We start from the raw sequence: 27,581 nt of genomic DNA, 5'->3' as shown, positions 1-27,581 counted from the left end.
GTTGCCTCAGTCTGACAGTCTACATTCTTACACAACTCAGAAAAGCTCTGAATGGTGGTCACTCAAGAGAAATTAAAAAAAAAAAAAAAAAAAAAAGATCGCTTTCTGGAAGGACTAAAGACTCCAAGGAGTCAAGCCATACAGCCTCATCCATTCAAGTTCTGAATCCAGTCAACCTCATCTCAGTGGCTGGCCTTTCCCGGGACCAGTGAACCATGCTGCTCAGAAGTTACATGGTTCATGGTGCGGGCTCACGTAACTCCTGCCGCAACCCAAATGGATTACAACCATCTTTAACCAGGAAAGCAACGTTAAGGAAGCACTTGTGCTAATGGTCCTTGTTGGAGGAAGTTCAAGGGTCAGGGGCCTTCTGCTTACCCAGATTTGTTCCCCTCACATACGTCCAAATCTTCCCCTTTCTCTTACTCGGCAAGAAATTTAACACTGAGCTAACTGGTGATAAGAAGAGGGGCTGACAGTCCGCAGACCTTCAGGACTGGGCACTCTCCGTCTCTAAAGGCTGAGAGTGCCAGCTGCATTTCCTCACGCTCAAACAACCGCACATTCGTGGGGAAGGCACACTTTCTCGATGAGGTGCTTTCTTGCGCTGCAGTCCCTGAGCAAACGAAATTACCAGTTAAAAGGCTGGGAAGGAAATGGAGAGCTAAGGAAATGCATAAGAAGAAAAATTCAATATGCAAGCTAACAAAATTATGGAAGCCATAATCACAGGATGTAAGGAAGAAAATTCACTTATGACAATGTGGATGATGTCAGTTTGGGGTGAGGGCGCCCTGGATATGTATCTACTCCATGAATCAGGGGGAAGAGCCAAATGGACTCTTCTATTTTTTTTTATACGACGTCTATTTCCACTCTCGGGCTGACATCACTGGCTGTGCTATCAGCCCTGGGCAAAGCCAATTTCACATTCATTTCTGAACAACTATCAACATGATAGCTATGAGCAGGGGTGGTTACCAAGTCCGTGTGCCAAAGCAGTCCCAAGTCTAGAGACCCAAGCACACTATCTCCCTAACGCCCTCCATCAGCTGTGCGTGTATCAATACCCGTATTTACTCCTCACTGCCCCCCAGTTTTCTGGTTATCACTTCTCTTCCCTCCACACTGAAAACAGAGGCATTACATGAACATTAGGACCACAGAGCCCTGACTCGGCTGCTCCGCTCCCCCACCATCACCATTCCTGGGAACAGCAACTTCACATGCCACTTACTAAAGTAATGGGCCCTGCTCTAAGACTTAACCTCCCTCCTGGGAAACATCTGGACCTCGGACAGTCTCTTCTAGAGAGGAGAGAGTACCTGAGCCCCGACTTCCAGGTGGAGGCTCTCATACCTCAGGCACGAAACCAGTCAGCCAGACGGACTGGTGTAATTCCATCTGCAAGTGACACCTTTCCGCCAAGTAGGTTCAGACCTACTCGGAGCCAGCCCGAGGTGAGAACGTAACATTTTAAGTTCGCATCTTGGCCACCAGCGTTCTGATCCTTCAGGCTCTCGGCCAAGAGACCTCTGGTTCTAGTAAGCTCTGTGGGAGGGCTTGCTTGGTGTAGACATGCTGACACCGACCACAAAAACACAACTCACCACCCCCTAGAAACTGAGATGCCACTGCACGTGACAGGGGGTTGTAGACGTGGAAATATTCTTGAACCTGTCACCTCTGAAAATCAATTCCTTTTCATTTTGGTTGCAAGAATGTCCTTCCTCCAAAAAACCAGGATTTTTTGTTTTTGTTAGTTTTTGGGTTTTTTTCCCCCCTCACGCCCTGACTTTGCTGCTTCCTCTGCACCTCTGGCAGGATGACTTCATTACAAGGTTTCTCCCAGGCAGAGAAGAATTGGCTCTCCTCCCCTGGAGCTAGAGGACTCCGCTGAAGAGCTGATCTTTGAGCAGGAAGGGACAGGAATCCCAGAGGGTCCCCTGCCTGACGCCTGCTCTCTGCAGGAGGCAAAGGAGGGAATCTGGAGGGGGACAGGCGCAGTGGAGGGCAGGGGTGGGGGGAGCAGGGCACCACGGATTTTCCAGTTGGCCAGTGAGTGATTAACTCTATTAGGAGGGGCTGGGGATCACACAGTCAGCAACCCCCAAATGGGACTGTAACCGGGGCTATAACCTCCCTGTGACCCTTTGTAATGAGAGAGGCTTGACTGGAGCCTGCTGGTGTCTGCTCTCTGGGCCAACACGCACACCCATGTTCTTCTCTCTGAACCCTTTCCCACTTGCACCCGCCGCTGTAAGGCCACGGTCCACACAGTAGGGGCAACACAAGTCTCTGTGTAAAATTACTGTTTGATGGACAAAACGTCTTACAGATTTGACTCACAGCCCAAGTTTTGTTTCAAAGATGAAAAAGACCAACTGGAAAGTGCCTTTGCACTTTTAAAAATCGACCTATTCTTCTAGCTTCTTCTTAGGGTCTCGCTTGCCAGGCCATTCAGACTTCTTGGGAACACAGTTTCCAAATGAATACAGACATCGTGAATACAGAAAGACTGCTCATAAGTGCAAAACATTCTAGACTTGCCATAGACAATTTACACAGGAGCTATAGGCAAACTGTATGTCAAGTCAGCCCTGTGCCCAAATGCCACAGTGTTGGAAGGGCCTTCCCTGACCACCTTCCCTAACACGGCTACCTCTCCCCACACCTTTTTCTGTTTCTTCATAGAATTTTATCCTGCCTCCATTTAGACTGCGTATTTTTATTTTATCGGCCGCATTCTCACCGTGAGCAGATGCTCCCAGAGTCTGGAATAGTGCCTGGGGCAGCTGGGGATCCTTGCTCTTTCCACCTGTCTCGGCCTGGAAATGTCTCCCAGCCTCCCACCTGGCTGGCTCCCCCTCACCCTTCAAGCCTTAAGTTAAATCAAACAGCACAAAGGGTTCTTTCTTGATCACCTTCTTTCAAGTAGGTCTCTGCTCTCACCCTGGCTGTGGCCCAAACGATAATCAAACCATCTTTACTGTATCGATTTTCTTATTACTGTCTGTTTTGCCTCCACGGTAATCCCAGGAGCACAGAACGGCACCTGTCTTGTTCGTTGCTTGTTCCCCAGCACTAAGGAGAGTGTTGGCAGATGTTGGTTAAAGGAATGAACAAGTGGCTACAATTTGAGTTGTTGCCCAGCAATGACAAGAAAGAAGGTCTGATGCTCTTTTTAAAAAGCAAATAGAATCTGCTGATTCGACTATATCAGTTCAGAAATAAATAGAATTGTTACTTTCATACTGAAAACACCTTGACGGAATCTCAACCAAATGTGGATCCTGACTTTCCATCAGGGACACTGGAGAACCATTCCAGATGGCAGTGAGATTGGGGGGCAGGGGATTCTATTTTTAAAAGATCTCGAGGGCACTACCTCAGGACTTTGTAGATTTTTCTAGTGTATCTTTAACACCCTGAACTGTTCATGACTTCTTTGCAGGTCTGTCCCCTGCAGGGGGACGGCTCTTAAATCATCTTTGTAGAAACAGCCTTTATTTATTTTGCCCAATTACTGGAGTGGCTGCTATGTGGTAGCTTCGAGGGACAGTAAGGAGCCATCCAGTAGGGAATGCAGATGCGAGATCCGGAGTGGATTTCCTACAGGGGATGCTGGTGCGGAGTCTTGCAGCAGACAGGAGCAGGGGACATCATGAAAGGCAGTGGCAGTTCTGGGAAGGAAGCCTAAAGCAGAGCATGGCATGCCGAAAATGCAGAGCCTGAGCTGGGAGCGCGGCTCATCGTCAGGAGTTCTGCGATGCCAGAGAATGCACAGGAGGAAGGGCTAAAGGTAGAGATTGAGGCAGGAATCTAGTCGTAAAAGGCCTTAAAGGTAGTTTTAAGGTGCTTGGACGTTAACATGTTTTAATGAGTGGTGTGTGGTCAGATTTGCAGGCGAGGTCACGCTACATGCCGTGTGTGGGGTGGGGGGTGCATTTGAATAGCTGGAAGGAGATTCATTAGAAAGTTAATGCAATAGGGCTAAATAAAGATGATGCAGGATTACACCGAGGGAATGTTTCCAGAAATGTGGGAAATATAAAATTACACTACACAGCATAGAATAAAAATCTCCACTAAATGAGTAAATGGACCGTCCATGGCTCCCTGGAGAATGGCTGTGCTCACTGCTTCAGAGACTATCAATCTGAGAAGTGAGGACCTAGGGACATGCATTTTTTCAAGGTGCTAGTGTTTATTCTGTAGCTTTTCTGTGTCATAGCTTCGTGTGTGGAGGCAGATCATTCAGATTTTTTTTTTTAAAGATTTTATTTATTCATTCCACAGGATAGAGACAGCCAGCGAGAGAGGGAACACAAGCAGGGGGAGTGGGAGAGGAAGAAGCAGGCTCATAGCGGAGGAGCCTGATGTGGGGCTCGATCCCAGCATGCCGGGATCACGCCCTGAGCCGAAGGCAGACGCTTAACTGCTGTGCCACCCAGGCGCCCCCAGATGTTTTGACTTAAAAGTCCTACTCTTTGAATCTACCAAGCTCATGAAAGAATAAAGTCCAAGTTGTCTCAGTAAATAATTCAGGATTGGAGCCAGTACTCCAGCATAATTGAGAATCTGATGTAAAATGCTATGTAACACCTTCTTTGATACTATGTAACTTCTAGGCTCAACTACGGAGGGGAACAAAAAACTGGAGGATTGATGACTACAGACCTAATCATACGTCTCTCGAGATCAAGGTCCCTGATTGAACCAGGATATCAAGCAGAACACACATGTGATGTAATCAACAGCCTACATGTCCTAGAAGAATTAGAATAGTTTTTCCATATATTACTTGAAAATGATACAGCACTCTTTAAAAATCCATGTTCTTTGTGAACTATTATTGACTTAGAAACAGGAGTAAAACAAGTTAATAGACTACCTGCACCCCGCTGAAAAGGGGGTACTAGAGAACGGGTTCTCAATGAGCCTCGCGAACCCTGGGAAAGCCAGCTCTAAAATAAAGGGGGTGTACTGTATGGTGACTAACATAATATAATAAAAAAATATTTTAAAAAAATTTAAAACAAAATAAAATAAAGGGGGAGAACATACAGAAATAATGTAATGTCTGTTTGTGGAAGATGCTTTTGTAGTGACAATTGAATGTACAGTCGATCCTTGAAACAGCACAGGGGGTAGGGGCTCAGTGGAAAATCCACATGTAACTTTAAAAAAAAATTTTTTTTTTTTTTTTTAATTTTCAGTAACCTGGATACCACACGTAGGGCTCAAACTCACGACCCCGAGGCTCTCTAGAGTCGTGTGCTCTACCGACTGAGCCAGCCAGGAGCCCCTCGAGTCCAACTACTAATATAGCTCACTATTGACTACAAGCCTTACTGATAATACGAACAGTCAGGTAACACATTTTTTTGTATGTTATACGTGTTACGTACTGTATCCTTACAATAAGTGAGCTAGAGAAAACAAACGTTATTAGGAAAATCATAAGAAAGAGAAAATACATTCACCTTTACAGTGCTAGGCTGTATTTATCAAAAAAATCCACGAATGAGTGGACCTGCACAGCTCAAACCCGTGTTATTCAAGGGTCAACCGCCTGTTTTGGTCTAATCAGTCATATCTAATGCTTGTGATTGGACACTATAAAAATAAAATTAGGAACCCGCTTCACGTTCGAGCAGCAATCTTTAGATCTCTATCTGGTTTCTGCATCGAGTCCCAAGTGAGGCTAAATGCCAGCCTGAACAAGGTGACCCCCTCGTCCTCGTTTTCCTGTTATTTATATGTTGCCTTGGTGAGAGGAAACATTCAAATGCCTTCCAGAAAGGTATTCTGCACTAACAAAGGACTGTATGTTGCATAAGGGCAGCAAACACAAAATATGCCACAAAACGGTGTTTGGAAGAGAACGGTCATGCCGCCGCACAGAGGTATCCTAGGGTAGAAGCTTCTGTGCTTCCTCATTGTCTCTATCGAACAAACAAAAAACCCCAAATCTGGATTTAGGTAGGAAGAGGCTTTATTGGAAAGGATTCTTGCAAAAAGGGGAAGGGACTATGGCAATCGGGCAACCCCTCTCATCGGGAGATCTGCGAGCGTTCAAGGATCAGGCAGAGAAGGGCTTTCCTTTACTAGGGAGGAATGAAGTTGTTCCCCAGATGTGGGGAGAGGGACAGGGCAGTAGATCAGAGCATGCGGACCCTGAGCTCAGTTTATTCTCAGGAGGGCCCTTCAGGAGGGGCTGTGTGCTGGTTGGGGCGTAGGTCCGTCAAAGTTCAAGGGTGAGGGCAGGGAGAGAAGTTTCAAGTTTGGTCAAGTCAGGTATTGTCCAGACTGGTCGGCGGAGACAGGGTTCAAATCACTGACAAGGCAAAGAATGGGAATTGGAGGGTTGAGTCTGGCCCTGTCACAGGTAAACAAGGGGGAAATCCGTGAGTGTTGAAGTCAAATGGGGAAGGGTGGGTCCTTGCAGTGAGTCATTTCCTGGAACACAAAAGCTGGGAGGATTATCTTCAGGGTTTCAGGTAAAATCCAACAGATACGTTCTTGGCTTAAAAATAAAAGAGAGGGAAGAAGATATTGAGAACTTTATCTAAATGGGTTTTGATTTGTAGGACAAAGTGTAGACTTAAAAAGGACTTCGGTGAAAGTATTTTAAGATCAGCTCTGACATCACCAAACCCCTTCGAGGCCCTTAAACCTTCATCCTAGGTTAAGGACAAGCCGAAGAAAACTGCCAGGAGCTTTCTGAGAAGGTGCTGACATGAGGTGAAACCAGGACTTGGGTCACCGAGTGAAAAGGTGCAAACTTTCCTTTAGGAAAAAAAAAAAAAGACCCAGTCTTTACCTAATGCTCAGATGTCTCTAAATTCTGCTCTTATTTACCCAAAATATGTGATAGTGATGCATTATATGATTGTTCTTCTCTGAACTTTCCTAAGGGGTGCTTTTGCCCACCCACGAATATTCTCTCTACCCCTACAGCCAAACCCACTGGGCCCATTCCAAAGGCTTCATTTCCTCCAAAGACACCCTTTATTTTAGGCTGGACACCGTAGGAGGACATAGGAAGGCCGGCAGAATTGAGCGGGATTATCAATAATACACCCTCCACTTTATTATATGTAAATGCAGGTATTAAATATCTTACCATAATGATGTTAGATTGAGATAAGAATATATTGGGGGGGAATATATTTGGAAGTGCTGTGCCATCTGTGGAGTTGTAGGCTTCTTTTTACATATATGTATATTATTTTTAGAAACAATGACCGACTCCTGGAACTTCTATTTCATGTGTGGAACCATCCATCATATTATAGATACAGAACTGCTACAGTTCCTATTGCTACAGTGTTTGCTTGGGTCCCGCGGTTTTCACAGAAGTTGTGAAGAGCTCGCATGAGATCAATTACACTCCAGCACCATCTCATCATTTTAAGAGACAGGCACATCGTAATCTGCTTTTACTCACCGCCCCCCTCCCCAGCTTGGCAGGGGTCTGCCTGGATGTAGTTGAGGACCAAAGTGTTGGTAGCAATGACTAATGCATTAAGTTTATGGTTGCAAGGTCCCCGAACAAAAAACTGCAGGTGGAGACTTAAGTGTGATGTCTCTGCCAGAACCCAAGAGACAGATGTTTCAGGAGACGCCTTCACGCTTGTCTTCCTGCTTGTATCAACGTCTAGTGTTTAAATGCGCATAATCTCAGCGTTTCAGGTTGCAAAGGGTGAAAAATGGCCAGGGGACTGCAACAGAGTTATTTATCATGGGGTTTTGATTATGGTGTCTGTCCATACACCTTGGCTTTTGTAGGGGAATGTCAATCACAAAAGTTCCTATTGCTTTCCAAGGTTTTCCAAGCTTATTTTCTGAACAGGGATCCATCTCATGAATGGCTCTTTAAATTTTAATCTTAAAGGTGACACCCCAGAAAGGGTGGCTTTTTATTCTTTTATAGATTTTCCTTAGCTATATTCCTTAGCTATATTCCTCATAAATGTGTAAAATTACACAAAATTGAGATCCATAAGAGAGCTAGATAACAGATTAGCACACCTTCAACACCCTTGTAGGTAACTGAGAGGTTTTTAAATACAGACAAGCACCTGGTTTTTTGAAACTCGGGCTCTTGATAGAGTTTTAATTATTTAATCCATTCAGTGTTAAACATACCCTTTTAGGGCAAATAGTCAAACATTCTTTGTAGATTAGCATGCTTTTTTTTTTAAAGCATAAAATCCACTCTTACACATTCTAAAAGTTTTCAACAGTACAAAATTAGGTTTAAATTTCTGAATCCAGGCCCCAGTAAGCAAAAGCCTCCAAGGACATTTAGCTCGTTGGGAATGCTTACCTAAGTGAATGAGTCCCTATTTTTTTTTTTTTTTAATGAATTCTAATGAAACCGTCATGTTGGGTTGGCTAGAGAAAAATGGAGACTTTCAGTCCATCCCCCTGTGTTCCCTCTTTCTAAATGTTTTTCCCAATTATGTCGACAAAGGCGGGAAATTGCTCAACCTTGATCTATTTCACACACCCCTTGTTTAAGAAGCGCTCGTGGGGGCGTGGCCAGGCTGGGACGCACTCTCTACCCCCCTTCCCAAAGCCCCCATCCAGGTGTGGATTGTAGCCTTAGTATTAAATGCAGAGATTCATTTTCTCCTCTGTCTGAACCTTCTATTATGGCCTCATAAAAGAAATCAGCTCTCTTATTTCATTCATTGAGCCTTTATTTGTATAGCAGTGTTAATTTAAAAGGAAGCCAGCTTACTGCTGCTCACAGCTTGCTAATTTCCAAGTTGGAGTTTTTGGAAAAACCTTCAGAATGTCATTGCCCAACCTCTAGAGGCAAACTGCTCTGTATTTGGAAAACGTTTTCCCCCTCTGATTTCAGTGCCTGTGAGTGCCAGAAGAAATTTAATTTTAAAAGAAACAAAAACATCTTTTTCTAGTTAAATCTGCGCATATGCAATACAAACAATGAAATCATATGTGCGCGGGCGCGGACGCAGGCGTGCGCACACGGAAGCTCAAAGCAAGATTTGCGTGCTTGGTGTTTGCCATTCCATTTGTGCCCGAACTAGGATGAGTGCTGAACCCTCAGGCAATCCCTCTGCCCCCTCCTTGGCTTGAATTTGCAAGGCCAAATGATTCCTGGTGACTCAGACTTGGGTGGGTCCAACTATCTCCCTAAGGACCCTTTTCACAGGGAACCACTATTGCTCTTCATGGGAGATCCCAAGAAAAACTGGTAGGAGCTAACCCAGTCGAGGTGTAGGGGGTGTCACTCCAGGGAGATTTTATAGGACCAGATGCATTGTTGAAGTCAGAACAAAAACTGACTATCTGGAAAGATCCATCCCCATCAATATTTCTTATAATTGCAATACTCTGAAAATAAGAGGGTCCCTGAGGTTATTTTGTTCAATTCCATATTTCATAGATGGTCAAACTGAGGCCCAGAAATAAATGCCATTTGCGTAGTTATTAGTAAACTCTGGACTACCACGAGTTGCATACATCGGATGGCCAGCAAGCCAGGAGCCCATCCCAGCTTGCTGACACACACACTGTGTTAAATAGGCAGCAATTTTCACTTGGATTAGAATCCGAGTCTCCTAACTCTTGGCGGAAACAAACCATCCTTTCATTCAATTATTCCTTTTAGGCTGAAAGATTCCTGAGTCATCGCAGCCCCGCTTCCCTCTTTTTCCTACGTATTCATGCATGACCTCTGAGTCCTACTTAACGTTCGAGCACACCATTATCACAAAGCAGTATGCAAACCGTACGCTGTGATCGAACATCGTGTGGATAGGCCAGCAAATAGATGGAAAGGGTGAACCGCCCTCCAATCACTAAAGCAGGTAGAATTTAGGGAACTTTTTCTTATTTTCTTGCTTTTTGTATTAATGTGGTTTGCTACTTGTAAAATGAAATAATAAAATTCACTGAGCTTGTTAAATACATAAAAAAGTGGGGGGTACGTTGAACATAATTAAGGGAAAAGGCTAGTGCCGAGGGCAGTGGTTCGTGGCCAGGATTCTGGGATCAGATAGTCATGGGTTCAAATCCTGCGTCTGTTCCCCACCGGCTACGCCAGCTGGGCCGGCCTGCTCACGTTGCTTCTCTGCCCTTAAAAGGAGAATGACCACAGTGCCTCTAATGCACTCGGTACTGTAAGTCCATCGCCCCACATCTAGCGCAGAGTCCGGGCTCGACAAATGATGGCCGTCACTGCACTTCGAGTCACCATGGTCTCGAAAGCTGGCACAGAGGCTCTGCTCCTCGGAGGACCACTCAGCCTGTGCCGACACAACCACGCGTGGCTCACGCTTCTGAATTGTAGGCTGTTACTTACTCATAAGCAGTCATACTGTGGCTCCTTGAAAATTATATACTGCAGACTAAAATTATACCCCGCGAGGACCGTGCTGGAGCTGGGGCTCCGACACCAGCAGATGCACCGGAGAGAGGGCTGGTGCCTCTGGAGTCTGTCGGGCCAGCAAGTCTCAGTTTCCCAGATGAACCCTCCGATGACTGAGGCCCGATTCCCGCCCAAGCAGGCCTAGTGCCTCCCAGCTACTGTGCATGACCGCGGAGGCCTCCAGAGCAAAAGGGCCTGCCTGGGGCTGGTGGCAGCTGGGCCTCTCACTGAAGGGGGCCTCCCGTGCTGTCTGCCCTGGGGAGAAGAGGCTACAAAAGCCTCCTCCGGGGAAAGCTCCCGTGCTATGCTGGTAAAAGGACAGGGAGGAGGAGAGAGACAGCCATTAGGTTAATAAGACTGGGTTTGTCTAGTAGCTGTCAAGCTTCTAGAAGATTTCAGAGGCCTAAATAAAGCCTGACCTCTCCAGCTGTGAACAGGTAGAGCACTTCACTGCTGAAGGCCTTTCCTTCCCCTTCCCAGCAAAGGGGACACTTCCTGACCCTCAAAAGCTCTGGGAGCGCCACTGAGGAAAGTAGGGCTGCTTGTGCTCACACCACAGGGCCCACAGGCACGGAGTGCAGGGCAGGTAAGGTGCCCAGAGACCAGAAGCCTGGGACAAGAAAACGGCCGGCCTTCCCCAGGAGGTTCTGTCTCCTCAGGCGAGGATAGTCCCCTGCGGGTCAAATCACCACCTCCTCCTGGGACAAAGGGCCACTCTTATCCTCGCTCCTCCTTTTCCACTTGAGCGCTCTGCAAACCAGGGTAAGGAAGCAGAGCATGGGCCTAGGTAGGCAAGCCCTCAGGACCAACAGGCAGCGGTCCTCAGACTTCCAGCCTTGAAACTAAGCTACCAAAGCCCTTCTCCACCCTCCTGGGTTCCTGGCCTTCTGGGGAAGTGCAGCAAACCTGGGCACAGTCTGACCAGGGCCGTATTCACAGGGCCCCCAGCACAGAGACGCGAGAGACGAACGTCTGGGATTCTGACAGGGCCGTGTACCTATAGGGCACCTGCAAAGGGAAGGTTCCAACCTCGCAGGCCCAGCGCGTTTCTGAAGGATTGCATTGGGGCGTGGGGTGGGGAGTGAGTACAGTGTAGCCACATTTGAAGCAAGATGAGAAGGACCTGGTGTCTGGAGACAGAAGCAGGGGTGAGCATGCCCTGTGTTACTCACTGGTTCTGTCCCTTTGGGTAAGTCACTTAAGTCTTTGGGTTTCAGTTTTCTCATCTGTGAAGTGGGGGTTCTTGGATGTAAAGGGCCTGGTGCTGAGGGCAGGCTCTGTAAGCAGACCCATTTCAAGAACACAGCTTTGCAAATGAAATTGATTGGTAGGAAAAAAAAATAGAGTTAAGATTTTACCTGAAAATTTTATGGGAATGACTGCCCCCACCAAGGCCTATGGATTAGCTCATTCTTTTGTTTTACAAGTGAATGGGAGGGAATCTAGGACAAAAGTCCGGTCCAGGAGGGTGCTTTGTAAAGCCCTGCAGGGACTGTCCCTGCAGGCAGAAGGGGACGGCAGCCTCCAACCCTCTTCCTAGGCCACTCCAGTGAATTCAGAGAATCCTGAATGCCTTTTGCTCCTCCCTGCCTGGTTGCTTCTTGCTTTCTACTCTGGACAGGACTTGGCAAATGCTATTTGTTTCGTTTGTTTTTTAATAAGACTTGAAAAGCTACCATGAAACCAAAGGGAGAAGGACAAACTGCACACCAAACTCTGGGAGATGTTTAGCATTTTGCATCATTTTAAAAGCTCCATAAAGGTGTCCTGCCTCTAGGCCCCGGGGTTTCAAACAATTTCATACCTAGCTAAGCTCTAAAGCCATCACACACCCGCGAGATAAATTAAGCGACACGTTTAGAAGGGAAACTTGGGAATGGGGGCTGCCCTCTGGAAGGACAATTCTGCTCAATCAAAACAGGACCACACCCAAATCCAGCACCACGGTCTTAGGGGGCTGGGGGCAGGGACAGTATGGGGGGGGGGGGTGGCAGGAGAGGTAGGGAAGAATGTGGGCACATTTTCCAGTCATCATCATAAGAGAAAGGGGGGGAATCATTTTTCAGGCAGACAGCAATCCATGGGGAGACCCAAACCATCGGTTCCACCATAACGAGTCCAGTTTAAAGTTGTTGTTTTTTTTTTAAACCCAGACTAAAACCAAAATATTTCCTTATTGTGTTTCAAAACCAAACCACTACAGCTTACATAACAACCCCCCTAGAGCCATTTACTTAATATTTAACTAAGACTAAATTACAAGATGCTACTTCAGAGAGATTGGGCGGAGTCTCTGCCACCTAATTCTGTTCCATTCAATGCAAGTTAGCATGGGTTACAATCTGGCCAGTGCTGAGTACTTTTCAAGACTCATTAATGTCAGGCAAGAACCAATTTAACGAGCAGGGCAATCTTTTGAAGTGAACGGTGGTAGTGGTTTAAACAGAGGATTAGGAGCTAATCACATTTAAAGTCATCTTTGGGCCCTAAAATTGACCCCGGACGAGGGGGGTGAATTACAGGGACCTGGCGGCCCTTTTCCCTCTCCTTCCTTACTCCCCTGTGAGACAGCCAGAGGGCAGCCTGCCCACATCCAGAGACACCCCTCCATTCTGCCCACCCTGACAGGTTATCACAAAGTTTGCCTCTTAACCAACTGATGGGTCAGCTTTAGAAAATACTACTCTGTCTGTTTCCCAGAGTCCACAGTCTCTCATGGTTCAGTCCCCCTTCTGTTTACCCCCTTCATTCTTCCCTTCCTTCTCCTACTGATCTTCCTGCTAAATCTTATGTTCCATAAATGAGTGAAACCATATGATAATTATCTTTCTCTGCTTGACTTATTTCACTTAGCATAATCTCCTCCAGTCCCATCCATGTTGCTGCAAATGTTGGGTAATCGTTCTTTCTGATGGCTGAGTAATATTCCATTGTATATATGGACCACATCTTCTTAATCCAGGCATCTGTTGAAGGGCATCTTGGCTCCTTCCACGATTTCGCTATTGTGGACAATGCTGCTATGAACATTGGGGTGCATATGGCCCTTCTCTTCACTATGTCTGTATCTTTGGGGTAAATACCCAGTAGTGCAATTGCTGGATCATAGGGTAGCCTTATTTTTAACTTTTTAAGGGACCTCCACACTGTTTTCCAAAGTGGCTGTACCAACATGCATGCCCACCAACAGTGTAAGAGGGATCCCCTTTCTCCACATCCTCTCCAACATTTGTTGTTTCCTGCCTTGTCGATTTTTGCCATTCTAACTGGTGTAAGGTGGTATCTCAGTGTGGTTTTGATTTGAATTTCCCTGATGGCTAATGATTTTGAACACTTTTTTCAAACTGAGGGCTTCAGAGGGGAGGGGGGGTGGGGGATTGGGATAGGCCAGTGATGGGTATTAAGGAGGGCACGTATTGCATGGAGCACTGGGTATTATATCCCAAACAATGAATCATGGAACATTGCATCAAAAACTGGGGATGTACTGTATGGTGACTAATATAACAAAAAAAATTATTAAAAAAACTACTACTCTAGAGTCCACAGCAGTCAGACAGTGTCTAGATCGTGGGCACAGTTGAAGTGTCAGTTTTAGGTCTGCTTTGTACCGTGGATCTCAGCTAGCTAGTGTTCCATAATCCAAAAGTGAGCCATGTGAAATCCATCATTTCAAACGTGAGCTCTTTGACGTGAGTTAATTTGACGGGGAAGACTAGGAACAGAAGGGCCTGGCAAAGAAAAATCTCAGATTCCTTTTATATTCACCAAGCAATTAAGCATTTTCCTTTAAAGTATTCCTTCGATCCTACTGAACACGAACAGCGGGCAGTCTAACAATTATTCGGCAATGGATTGGATATGGGTGTCAACTGTACTGTCTGACATCGAGGGGATTCACCACGGAGACAAAATCATAAAGCCACATTAGCGTTCAGTCTGCGGAAGAGAGGACATGGGTTTGGGCTTTGTTTGTTTGTTTTTTTAAATGTGATCGGGCCCAATGTTGGCTCTTTTCCTTCTTACTCCACGCCAGAGGTCAATCTCTTCTAAGGGTCATACATTGAACACATGAAGAAGCCTCATGACCATGTTATGTCGCAGGCCTCCAAGGCACGTCTCGCTGGGTCCTTTCGTTTGAAATCTAGAGACGCTGCCGGCCAGAACCCTCACCTGCCTCTAGCAGGTCTCACTGCTAGGATTACAGTCCAAGTCTTGATATTCCAACCTGGCCCGTGGCTCTGGGCCCCGATTAACTGTCTATCCCCACCCCCCAAAACAGCTGTTTGGACCAAGTGCAGCCAATGTATACAATGGCACGAGATGGCTGGAATCATGAGACGGAAGGAGCTGAGTCCAATGGTCTTGCAACTCTAAAGGCAAAGACAGTTGGGAGGTGACCAGCTGGCAACAGGAGGTAAAGCAGCAGGCACGTGGGGTCACAGCTTCACTGAGCAGAGGACCACACTGTCCACCAGCATCCCTCCCTGTGATGTTCTGGCTCTCGGATTCCCCGGAAACTTACAAGAAATCCCCCCTTTTTCTGAACCACTTTGAGTGTGTCTCTTTCTGGAAACCAAACAACGCTATCCATAAACATCAGCCTGGTGTTCCTTTCATGGTAGGACAGGACCAGGACCTTCTGACCAGACCTCAGAGCTGTGGATGGAAGTAGAAGACCCCCCTCCCCCACACACATGCACCTCACTTCCAATCAGGGAGCTCGGTGGAAGTCACGAATTCTTAGAAGAGGGATGAACTCTGCCTGAAAACGCTTGGAAGCAGCCATCAGAAAACCTGTCAGAACAGTTGGGATAGGATACTAATTTCTTAAAAATAACCTCACTGAAGAAAGAATGGTGGGGAACAGGTCTTTTGATGTTAGGTAAAAAAAAAATTGGCAGATTTTCTCATGTGCAAATTTGCCATGTTTACGAATGAGAAGAATGTTTACAAATAGAAAAAAAGGCAAGGAAAAGCTCGAGACACGTTTTAACTTTTTTAGAGTTCAGGCAGCAGGAACCAGGTTTTCTAAGGCCTGGTCACCGGTGTAAGCTATTTATGGCCAGAGAAACTACAAGCGAGAAAGATTAGGTGCCTGAAAATACAAATCCCAAATTCAAACGCCTGAAAGGGGGCCAGGGCAGTCATAAAGGGTGAGACAACAGGGAGTGGTGAGGTTTGTGCCCAAACTAAACACTCAGTATAAAAGCTCAGAAATTAAATTCTTGTAAAAGATTTATCTATTTGGGGGTGGGAGGCAGAGGGAGAGAGAGAGAGAATCCTCAAACAGACTTCCTGTTGAGAGTGGAGCCCCGATGTGGGGATCAATCCTAGGACCCTGAGATCATGACCTGGGCCTTAATCAAGAGGCACTTAACCAACTAAGCCACACTTGCGCCCCTGAAATTCAATTTTAAAGGACTTTAGGTCACTATTAATGATACCATAAAGTTAAATACTATTTCTCAAGGTCTCAAACTTCCAGAAATCTTATCTATAAAGATACATGGTCTTGGCCCATGGAAAAATCAATAGCTCAGTATCATTTTATAACTGGTGAAGAATTAAAAAACTAAAGGCCCTTAAAAAAAAAAAAACCACTCAAAAGACAGACTAACAATTCAAAGAGTTCATACAAATGGCTAATAAAAATCTGAAAAATAGTTTCATCTTCTCTAAAACTGTATGAAATGAAAATTAACTGAGATACCATTTTTTCATTGGTGAAATTAGCAGTGATTTAAAAATGAGAACGCACAAAGTTTATGAGGAAAAGTCAAAATGGGTACTCACACATGATGGGGGTACTGATACCAAACTATTTCTAGGAAAATAATTTAGCAACTGAGCTCAATGATTCTATGAACTCTGTGCGTCAGGAAAAGTTTGGCTCCTTTAGGAATAAGCCAATTGCTTCCTAGTGGATATAACCGAATCTCATTTTGGTTTGGTCAGGACAAAAAGACGAATTTGTGGCTCAGCTTTGAATCAGCAGGCTACATTTCACTTCAGACTAGGCCTTTATCTCCTAATTTATCTGCGTTTCCCCTAATTTTGTTTTTCCCATTTTTTCTTGCATCTCATTCTGAATACCAGGAGATATCTTAAAAGAGGCACCATATAAATGAGTAAAACATCGTAAGATCAGACCAAAAGGAGCTTCCCAAGGATCAACTGTGGTATCAATACTTGCACTGCTATTTTACTAAATGGAGAATAACTTGATTTAGCAAAAAGTGAGATTTTGCCTGTTACAAAGCTGACCACTGTGCAGTTTCAACGAAATGACCTCTCCCCTTTTTGAGACGCAGCAATACTACTTTAATGCTTTTATTTTTTGACAGGGCTGCCAACACACCAAAATGGAAGTCAAGAGATGGGACAGTCACTCTGGACAGTGACTCTTCCTAAAGCACCGTCTACCGTGTCTTTTCATGAGAATCTAGGTCGGTAACAATTCTCAGCACCTCTGCTCAGTGAAATCCAATGGTTGAACCCAATTTCAGGTGAAACACCCTGATAAGTGACAGAAGAGGGAAACGCTGACTTGATTGATGTCTTCCGCTAACTGAAAAGGCTCGCTTGTCTAAGTTTTCTGGGATAAGACACTTTGACTTGTCAAGAAAGTTACATAAGAGACACTTAGGTAGAATACAGAGTTCATAAATGTTAAATGGGCAAACCTGAAACACAATCCTAGCAAATAACGCAATAGAAGGTAACCTTGGGGGGCACCTGGCTGGCTCAGCTGGTAGAGTGAGCGACTCTTGATCTCAGGGTTATAAATTCAAGCCCCAGATTGTATGCAGAGATTACTTAAAAATAAAATCTAAAAAAAAAAAAAAAAGACAGTAAACTTTGGGCGAGTCATTTTAATGCTTAAAGCCTCAGTTTTAACATCTCTTAAAAAAAAAATAAAGGAGCCTTCTTGTCATGTCATTTAGCGCTGTTCTAAGAAATGACAGCAGCAGCTGCCTCCAGCCCAGGAGGCCCTGGGAGCCAGGATCAAATTACTTAACCCAATGTGCTCCTGGGTGGGTTATTTAATCTTTCTAAACGTCAGTTCCTGATCTGTAAAATGGGCTGGCAATCACCACTTCTCAGGATCGCCGGCAGGATTAAGGCGGTAAAAATATGGAAAGCATGGTCACAGTGTGTGGTAAAGCAGACTGATCCACTCAACATAGGGTATGGCTCATTATTATTTGAGGCATCACTACCCCGATCTATAAAATGATGAAACTGATACCCATTGTTATGAAATCAAATAAGGCAGTGAACACAGACGCCAATAAAAGCAGATGTACAATGTGTGGGTGGGTGGGGGGACGGTCAGGATTGCGAATGAGGAAGCACTTAACAGAACCATAAATTCTGCTAAGCTACCTCAGACAGTATGAGTCACCCCCATGATAAATTTTTAAATGCAATAACACCTGTTGGGATTCCATCCAAGGAAACCTTTGAATGGATAGGAAATCTCACAAGAGGTTTGGCACTCCTGAACCCAGTTGCCTTTCAAAGCCTTTTGGGCGAGATAAGATGCTTAACGCTAGGAGGCTTCGAGCTCTGCTCTGCCCCGTTTCATCAGCGTGGCTGCATCCTCCCTCCCTGAAGACCCATGTCCCTTCCGCAAGACAGACTCCATCAGAGGAAGCTGATTCCCTACCCCCCCCCCCCAGGACCTCACTGTGCTCCATCCTGCCTTCCCTCCCAACGCCCCCCAACACCACCACCAGGAACTCCCCTTCCCTTCCCGCCTATCCCACTTCCGCATTATCTCTGCAGCCAGCACAGAGCTCCCTCCTCCCACCTCTCAACGTGCCTTTCCATCTGGGCCTCTCTCTGGGCCTCTTTCTGTCTCTCCCCCAGCCCCCTCCCGTCTCTCCCCTTCCATCTGCCTGTCCCTGTCTATCTCCCGGAAGGCCTCCACTGTCTGCACAAGGAACTACTAGGAATTCACTGCTTTGAGGATCCGACTGACCGTGCAGGACATGGAACCCTGAGCCCGGGTGCCTGCAGATCTGACCACACGCCCCATTTTTAAAAGCAAGGGACGTGTCACCAAAGCGCAGGACAATCTGCTACTCAAAGGTTGCCCTTTTCCTTTCTCAGGCCAAGATCTGATTTGCTCACTCTCTGACAAAAGACCGGTAATTCCACCTTACACGGCAAATCCTTCCAGCACTTTGCAGGGAGGACTCCCCACTGAAACATAACCACCAAAATGACAATCAGAGAGTCCCCTGACTACCAGCGGATGTAAAGATTCTCTCAGCCCCTCGGGAAAAGCGGCCCGCTCCCAGTGGGGGAGACAGCTGGCTTTGAGCTGACAGCGCACGTGAACAATTATAACAATGCTTTATATCATTTGCCTCACTCAACCACCGTAAAAGTTAGAAAACGGATGTAAATTCATATGCGCATGCAACAGAACGTAAACGACAGGGAGGAAACTCAAGCACGGTGGACCCTTGCTGCATTTCAGAAACGCTCCCTGCCCCCACGAGCTCTGCTTCCCCTCCCAGGGAGCCAGGGACGCCCTGCTCTGCAGGTTCAGAAGGGACATCGGAAAGAGACCTGCACCGATGATTACGCGAACTTTCGCCTTTTGCAAGAAGTCTATGCTTTGTATTTATTTATTTTTTAAAGATTCTATTTATTTATTTGAGAGAGACAGAGAGAGAGCACAGGGGGGGAGTGAGAGGGAGAAGACTCCCTGCTGAGCAGAGAGCCAGAAGTGGGGCTCAATCCCAGGACCCCTGGATCATGACCTCAGCCGAACGCAGATGCTTAACCGAATGAGCCACCCAGGCGGCCCAAGAAGCCTATGTTTTTGCAGAGTCTCAGGTCATAGTCTCGCTCATACAGGAGCTAGATTTCAGAAGAGGACAGGCTGGGAGACAGGGATGGGGAAAGGAACCAGTGCTTGTAGTTTTAGAGAGAAAAGGAGGAAAAAAGAAAGTCAGGAAGAATTTGAGGCTAAATAATCATAACCATAAGCCCTAGAGAGCTTAGTGGTTAAAGCTTTAGGCTAGAGGCTTCAAACCAAGCCTCGTACATGTGGACTTCAAGGATTCTTTGTTCAGCTGACACATAATGTTTTAAAGATGTAAGCCTACATTTAAAAAATGGGAGGCTTCCCACGGAAAACAAATCTAGCAACTCCAGCCCATTCGCTCCAGGGCAGTCACAGGTGGAGCGGACAGGCGGCTGCTCCCCAGCGCCCCTAGTGGCCACACAGTGACTCTCACTGACACCTCCCCTCCACCCCCACCCCGCCCCCGCCCCGCCACGTTCCCCACGCAGGACTTCACTCTTTTACTTCCCTTCCCCTGCCTTAAAGGACATGTGAAGTTATGGCTTCTGACCAAGGCCGCCTTGAACATGGTCTACAAATGAGAAAAATAAAGCCCAGAGTGGTGCAGTCATTCGTTTAAGATCACACAGCTTCTCAGAGCAGAGCGGCACAAGAACCCAGACTCCTTTCACACCGCCAAGTGCTTCTGAACCTCTCTTTTCAGCGCAGAATCTTGAGCTGGGGAAACGCACGGCCCTGATGCTCCCCTTCCCAGGGAAGCAATCTGACCTCTGAACGGGTGGATCCTTAAAACCCCTTCGCCTTCACGGACTAGTCACCAAGCATTACCACGTCCAAGCAGCGGCCGGTAGCACCCATCCACGTGCCAGGGCCCTGGTTCCAAGCACCAGCTGCTCTTCAAAGACCACTTGGAATGATTAGTCAACGGCTTGTAGTTTCAGTTTGGGGTCAAAATATACTAAAACTCGCCTCTTGGGAGGATGTGTTTGATGTCCCTACGTGGGTTCTCAGAACTGTCCTTTCTTCTTCTCTGCACCTCACATCATCACTCTTCTGGGTTTATTCCCCCAAACAGAGGTGTGTGCCAATGTACACGCATCACAGGTTTGTTTGGTTTTTGCAAACAAAATAAGTTGTGTTCATAGCTTTTTAATATTTCCAAAGTAAACCATATAGAAGTTCAACTCTAAGTGGTTAAAGAAAAAAAAAAAAAGAAGAAGAAGAACACACATGCAAAGTGCTTGAATGCCAAAGCAGGTAGTTGTTGTAGGCGTAGTAGTGGTTAGTAAGTAATAAGCATACTTACAACCCATATGACGATCAGTCTTCTGGATAAGAAAGGATCGATGTTCCAGTGAGTGAACGGAAGAAATGTGATGTAGAAGACTTCTTGACCCAGAGCGGCAGAAAATCGGAATAGGTAATAGTAAAAATAATTCTTCACAATGTACTTCTGTACGTAAGCCTGAAAGACAAAAGTCAGAAGACTCGGAGTTCATCCAACATGTCACTGTAGGGCAAGTTCTTAAAAACTTCTCTCTCAAACTCATGGGCTCTCAGCTGCCAAGGTGTTTGCACGATGTAATTACAATAGCATTGCTATCGCGTGCGCTCGACCCCGATTTGTCCACACAAATACAGAAGAGGTTAGTTCTTCTTAAAATTAAGTAACATCCAAGACAGGCTATCAGGAAAGTTGAAATCTTGTCTCCTCGGTATATACAGAAGGTAAATGCCGTGAAGACACTCTCTGGGTCTAGGGTTATAGTAGGTAGAAAAATGTCCCCAAAGATTTCCACATCCTAAGGGATCTGTGAATTTGCTGCCTTCCATGGCAAAAAGGCCTTGGCAGGTGTAATTAATGATGTTGAGATGGAGAGATGACCTGGTTGGGCTCCGTGTGGCCACAAGGATCCTTACAAAATGGGAGGAGGAGGCAGGAAGGCCCAGGAGAGGGCGATCTGAAGATGGGGTGAGGGACCACGCGTTAGGGGACACAGGGCACCCCTGGAAGCTGGAAAACGCAAGGCGGCAGATTCTCCCCCTTGAGCCCCCGAAAGCAAGGCAGCCTCAGTGAGGCCTTGGTTTTGTCTGAATAAGAGCCATTTTGGACTTCTGACCTCCCCAGCTGAAAGAGAATACATCCGTGTTGTTTTAGGCCACTAAGCACGTGATGATTTGTTGCAGTAACCACGGATAACGAATACAGAGACTTTAGAAAAATCACTCGCCAATGAATATTTTTAGTTTACCTTTTATTTTTTTTTATTTTTATTTATTTGGGGGGGATGGAGAGAGAGACCCAGCGGAGGGAGAGAGAGAAGCATGCTCCCCACTGAGCAGGGAGCCAGACTCGGGGCTCGATCCCAGGACACTGGGATCATGACCTGAACTGAAGGCAGATGCTTAACCGACTGAGCCACCCAGGCGCCCCTTTAGTTTGCCTTTTAAATGGGACCAGTACAGTCCACCCAGTGGAGGGATGGTATAAGAAACACATCGAGAACACTCAGGGTCTGCTAACATGCAATCCTATTTTCAACCATCCCTTCCCTCCCTCTTATCCTGGCAGTAGGCAGGAAAAAAAAAAAAAAAAAAAAGACTTAAGGGGGTTAAAATAGGAATAGGCAACCTATTTTAAAATATGACAAATGTCCTTAAATTATGGTAGATTAGTAACGAGTTAACAAACAAAAACATGGTCACCCTGTTAAATCAATCTAAAAAATAGAGTTTTCATGCTACTTTTTATGGTAGTCATAATCTTCATAAAAATAAAATCAAAGAAAAATGCCAACGATGAAAATAGGGAGAAGAGGCAGCCCTATGGCAGGGGCAATGGTGTAGAGGGACTCTTGTAGGTCTGCATTTTTGGCTCTGCTCTGTTTTACACCAAGTCTGGGGTGCTTGAACCCTGGGGGATTTCAGAGAATAAGTTGCATGCATTTATTCTGCAAATATTCATTCTGTGCCTACTGCGACCCGGAACCCATGCAGAGCGCCGAGAATATTCAGGTGAGCCAGACACGGTACCTGGCTTCGAGGAGCTCTTGCAGGGGGGGCACCACTGTTTGGGGGAATGCAGTTTTAAAGGACCAATACTGTGTTTGAGGCCTTGAAAAAAGCCAAGATTGCTTTTATATTCAAGGAATAATAAAAAAAAATAACCTTGGAGATTGCAAGAATATTAACTGTACTTGATACTGTTGGCTGCCTGCCAAGTATGCATTCCTCTCTCCTAAAAGGTTCCCGATTTTATTCCAGCATCTCTACCTCCCCCACCCCCCCAGTCCTGTGACTCGGGGGGGGAAGCTGACACTGCTCTCAGCTCCAGTCATGGGAAGTTCAAGGCTTCAGCCTCCAGCAAAGAAGTGCATGGCCCAGCCACGGAGAAAGTCACCGGTCCGGGGCGAGCGGGCACAGTAAGCTAAAAATGCATGTCTCTACGGGGACAAACTTTACTTCTAAGTAAATTCAAGTTAGGATGGCGATAGAACCATCCTAAACAGGAAAGACGATAATGCCCGCAATGAATGAAATAAGGAAGAGTATGGAGTTCTACCTCTCTGCCAAGATAGCAGGGCCGGATTTGCAGAGGAAGAGCCAATAGAATAAAACTGTGACAAATAAATGATAAACTCCCCTCTCTCTGATAGGAGGACTAATCTCTGAAGCTTCTGTTTTATAAATACACATCCTACAGGCCCGTCCTTGAGGCAAAGCCTGTAAAAAGCCCCTTTGTACATAAAGATTAGTTATTTTAACCCACCAGCTACCGGAATACCCAAGAAATCTGTCCTGCCTTGAAGCTTTCCAGGGAGAAATGTCCCAAACTCCGAAAAGGGTCAGACTCCTCCCTTGTGTCATTTCATGATACCCAAATGTTACAGGACATTATCAGCCGTCAGCAACAACCGTTTCCCTACCCTAGAGATTTACCTGAGACCAAGTTCAATATCTGAATCCTAGTAAATAATTGAAAGACTGTCAGGGATGACAGCTTTCCTGTGACGTACTACTAATTAACATCTTTCGACTTGCTTTTTACAATCTCTTAGGAATTCTCTTTTTTGGAGGAGAGCTAGATATTCTTTAAATCTTCTTAGGAGCAGAAGAAGCAAAAGTGAAACTAAAAATATCAGCGGGTATATAGGACACCCAAAGGAGTTTTTAGATAACATCTCTGAATATGTAATTAAGTAGCATGAGAGCCAATATCGGTCTCCACATCCTTGGGAATTAGATGTATCTAAATAAAACAGTTGGGTGCTTGTCTTTTCAGAACCAGAATCTACATTTCCCTTGTAGGAAATCTTAGTGTGTCTTCGGAAAGAACAAGAATGCCAGTGTATGTGTTGGTCCCAATGGGAACAATTGGAGGGAGCAGAAATGGGGGTTAGAAATAGAAATGGTAGGGGCGCCTGGGTGGCACAGCGGTTAAGCGTCTGCCTTCGGCTCAGGGCATGATCCCGGCGTTGTGGGATCGAGCCCCACGTCAGGCTCCTCTGCTATGAGCCTGCTTCTTCCTCTCCCACTCCCCCTGCTTGTGTTCCCTCTCTCGCTGGCTGTCTCTATCTCTGTCGAATAAATAAATAAAATCTTTAAAAAAAAAAAAAAAGAAATAGAAATGGTAGATAAAGCCAATGTCAGAGAGCAGAGTCAAAGATGGGAGAAAGGAAACCTGGTCCCAGGACTCTGGTTCTCTATTTCTGGAGAACCAGCCACACACAGGGCGGGGCGGTGCTGATGGGCCAGGCTATGGGCGGGGTCTCAGTTCCACGAACTCAGGAGGCAGGGATTAACAGCTAAGTTTTTAGACAAACGTTCATAAAGGCTTTGAATATTTAGGTGAGTGGAGAGCTACTTGTAGAAGTCAACTACTTCTCAGTGAGCCTCTCGTCCGTTGCAAAGCCAAATGAAGAAGTTTCTAGAAAATAGGGAGGGTAAGAAGGAAATGAACACACATCCATATTACTAATGGCAAAATGTCATTGACATTCATATTTGCATGTTTTGCTTATTGCTTTATTTTCCTGAAAGTTAGAAAACAAAAAGTGTTTCCACGGGTGAAAACACTTTTTCCTTTCAGGGCATGATTTGCTGTCATGCAGGCTCCCATGATGGGGCTGCTGGGAAGGGCCTTTGGGTGGAGGAGAGCTGCTCATGGGGGCAAGCAGAACAGTCCGTGTTCTCTGCAAGGCTGCCTTCAAGGCATAAATAAAGCAGAAGGAGGGGGTACCACACGGGCTGACTGCACGCTGGAAGAGGAAGGGCATGCAGGTGCCGGACTCCTGGACTCGGCTCTGCCAAATGGACCCCGAGGGGTCCTACCCCCGAAGGAAATCCGGCAGGTCCGCACCGCTGGGTGGAATAAGGGTTGACCCAGACAGCAGAGGAGCGAACGCGGAGTGGGCTTGGCAGCTGGCCCAGCGCGGGAGCTTGCAAAGCAGGATATGAGGAACTGCTTTTAGCCGAAACAACACGTGACCTTGGGGAAGTGAGTTCGCCCTTCTGCACCTCAGTGGCCTCAGGGGCAGAGGATGGAGTCAGATTAGCTCAGTTGCTTTTTAATATACAAAAAAAATTACAGGTAGGGAACGGCCCCGTAAATAAAATGTTATCCCAGGGCCTACTCTATAAAAGAAGACTGAAAGACTGGACTAACAGGCTGAAAGTGAGGGGAAGCCTAGGGGACCCTTAATTTCAGGCCAGGCCACCCTGTACCCCCAAGTCTTTCTCTGGAGTGTCTCCTTGACATGGGTCGGAAATCAGCTTGAAAACCATTGACCTTCAAGTCTGTCAGACCTCACATACCTTTCTGTAATTACCCTTGGGCGGGGAGGACACAGGTTATGGTCTGCCGACCTTGAGGTCTTTCAAGGATTTGATAAACTCGCGACCAATGTCCTTGGGAAGTCATTTTACTTATCTCTGTGTTTTTCAGATCAGAGCTGTGAGTGTTTTCCAGAGGTCAAGTGTGAGAGAGTTCTCTCCCTCAACAGAGCCCAAAGGGATCATGTCTGGGGCGGGCCATTCTGTCTGCAGCTCCAAGCAGGGCACTTTATTTTTTATATTTTTAGGACAGAGAGAGAGCTCGAAAACACAAGCAGAAGGAAGAGCAGAGGGAGAAGCAGGCTCTCCGCTGAGCAGGGAGCCCACCATGGGGCTTGATCCTACCACCCCAGGATCATGACCTGAGCCGAAGGCAGACGCTTCACCAACTGAGCCACCCAGGCACCCCAAGCAGGGCACTTTACATGGAAAGCAGTAAGAAGCTCATCTTCTAGGGCTGAGGGGGATCACATCTATACGGGGTACGGCGCAGTCTTACTTAAAAAGAAGTTTAAAGCCCAAAGCTCTTTTATAAACCACATCGAACAGCTGAATTCCCTTCACCACGGCTTTGCTTTAGAGAAGTTTTACAGCCTGATGAGAAAGCAACCACTGAACACAGAGGAGATGGCGAGGGAGAGAGAAGGTCCCCAAGCCCGGAGGGCAGGAACACAGGCTCCGGAGCAAAGGACCACTGTGCACGACCTGCATAGTCTCACACCCCATGACATGATCTCCCAGGGCCTCAGTTTCCCCTTCTGTAAATGGCAATAATAACAGTACTTACCACTTAGGGACATTGGCAGGATTAAGTCAGTGTTGCTGATGATGGGGGCAAAGCACTCAGCGCAGAGAAATCACCGAGCTGCTGGCCACGGATGGTGAGGGGAGCAGTAAAGATTTCTCAGAAAACACTTCTCAGTTCTAACGGACATGCGTATCACCTGGATCTTGTTAAAGACGCAGCTTTTGGTGTAGTTCACCTGGGGCAGGGCTGGCCTTCTACTGAGCTTCCAGCTGATACCTATGCCCTCATGTTGCCCAGCTCTGGACCATGCTTTGAATAGAAAGGCCAGCCCACTGAAGAGTTTTTAAAGACAAAAGTCAAGCTCTCAGATTTAATCCTCAGTGTCAGAGGAAGTCTCAATAGGAGTTTAGGAGCCTAAGGTAGCGTGATCAAAGCAACCGGTAAAAATGCTGGTGACAAACCAGAAGGGGACGGTTAGTGGGGTCCATGGACAATTCTACGATATAATCTGAATGCAGCTGAGCCCAGACAAGCACCTCGATGGCTGGAGGTACCAGAGGGAAGGCATGTGTAAGAGATGCTCCCCCGGAAATAGCAGCCGGATCAAATAACCGACTGATTATGAAGAAAGAAAGAAGCCATCTTGGGCTCCTTGCCTTTATTCGAGAAGGGTTTGCATAAATTCCTGGATGACAATTCCAAATTAGTTAAGGAGTCATGAAGTTTGGAAAACACTCCTCACCTCTCAGAGTATCAAGACAAAGAAAAACAAACCTTACTCCCCTAATAAGAGCTTTTGCACCACTGTCAGAATCCTGTGGGATCCTGGCTTGAAAAGAAAGTTCTCTGACTTCTGCAGGCAGGAGCATTTGTCTTTGTGTTCCCAACTTGGGAAATTCTTTGTCATTTCTCATTATATCTGCATTCACATGCATTCAACCTTGCACACTCGTCCTCATTCATTTCTGAGGGTTGCCACATGGCACCTGCTTGCCCAGGATTATTTTTCAAGATAGGCTATATCTTCACATGCTTGGGATTGTGGGGGAAGAAGGGCATCAGCCTACGGTGTCCAGATTATTAGCCATTTACGAAGACTGGGGCCTCCCCAGAAAAACCCATGGTTGGAGCAATGCCCCAAAAGGCAATAGATTCAGGACTAAAACTCCACCTTGCCTTGCTGTCATACCCTGCATACATTCAGCCACAATTTCTAATGTAGGGCCCAGAGATTGGGAAGGGCAGATTCAAGGAACTTGATGCCTCTTTCAACAGAATCTATGATTTGCAAAGTTTGGGTCCTGCCATCTTTCTCTGAAAGACTGGGCTTGGATGGACCTGTCATTACACCCTGGAGGAATATTTGTAAAATAAACACTCTCTCGAGCTGTGATGAGACACTACCTAGAATGTTAACACACCAAGTCCAAACCAAGCAAGGCCCAACATTTAAAAAGAAAACAGAAAATGGCAAATCTTTTCTACACAGAGGCCGTGTCTATGTAGACTATTCGTTCGTTCACTGCTTACACTTCAGCGATGGAAGGTTGACAATAAGCAAGATTATTTCAGTCAACGATATGAGCAATTAGAGCAGTATAATGTGATACAATGTGACATGTGTGTGTTGGGGGTTGCTCTCCAAGGAGGACTCCTTTGAGCTGAGCTCTGGACGGGGAAGTGAGCTGGTTCCTCAGGGTCTGAGGGTTAGAGAGACCATGTGGTAAAAGACCGTGACTGGGTCTGTGCCGGGAACATGGTGGGTGGGG

General features: G+C 46.2%; 1 protein-coding gene across 1 annotated transcript in view; it reads right to left on the bottom strand.

Moving 5' to 3' along the window:
- SGPP2 (sphingosine-1-phosphate phosphatase 2) overlaps positions 1-27,581 on the bottom strand; it is a 111,410-nt gene that overhangs the window by 45,858 nt on the left and 37,971 nt on the right. Inside the window, exon 2 of the mRNA XM_026491835.4 lies at positions 20,539-20,697. Coding sequence (XP_026347620.3) covers positions 20,539-20,697 — 159 coding nt within the window. The remainder of the gene's footprint in view (positions 1-20,538; positions 20,698-27,581) is intronic.

The sequence above is a fragment of the Ursus arctos genome, unplaced genomic scaffold, assembly GCF_023065955.2.
Source record: "Ursus arctos isolate Adak ecotype North America unplaced genomic scaffold, UrsArc2.0 scaffold_1, whole genome shotgun sequence".
In the NCBI taxonomy this organism is placed as follows: Eukaryota; Metazoa; Chordata; class Mammalia; order Carnivora; family Ursidae; genus Ursus; species Ursus arctos.
This window is presented reverse-complemented; position numbering and strand designations above follow the sequence as displayed.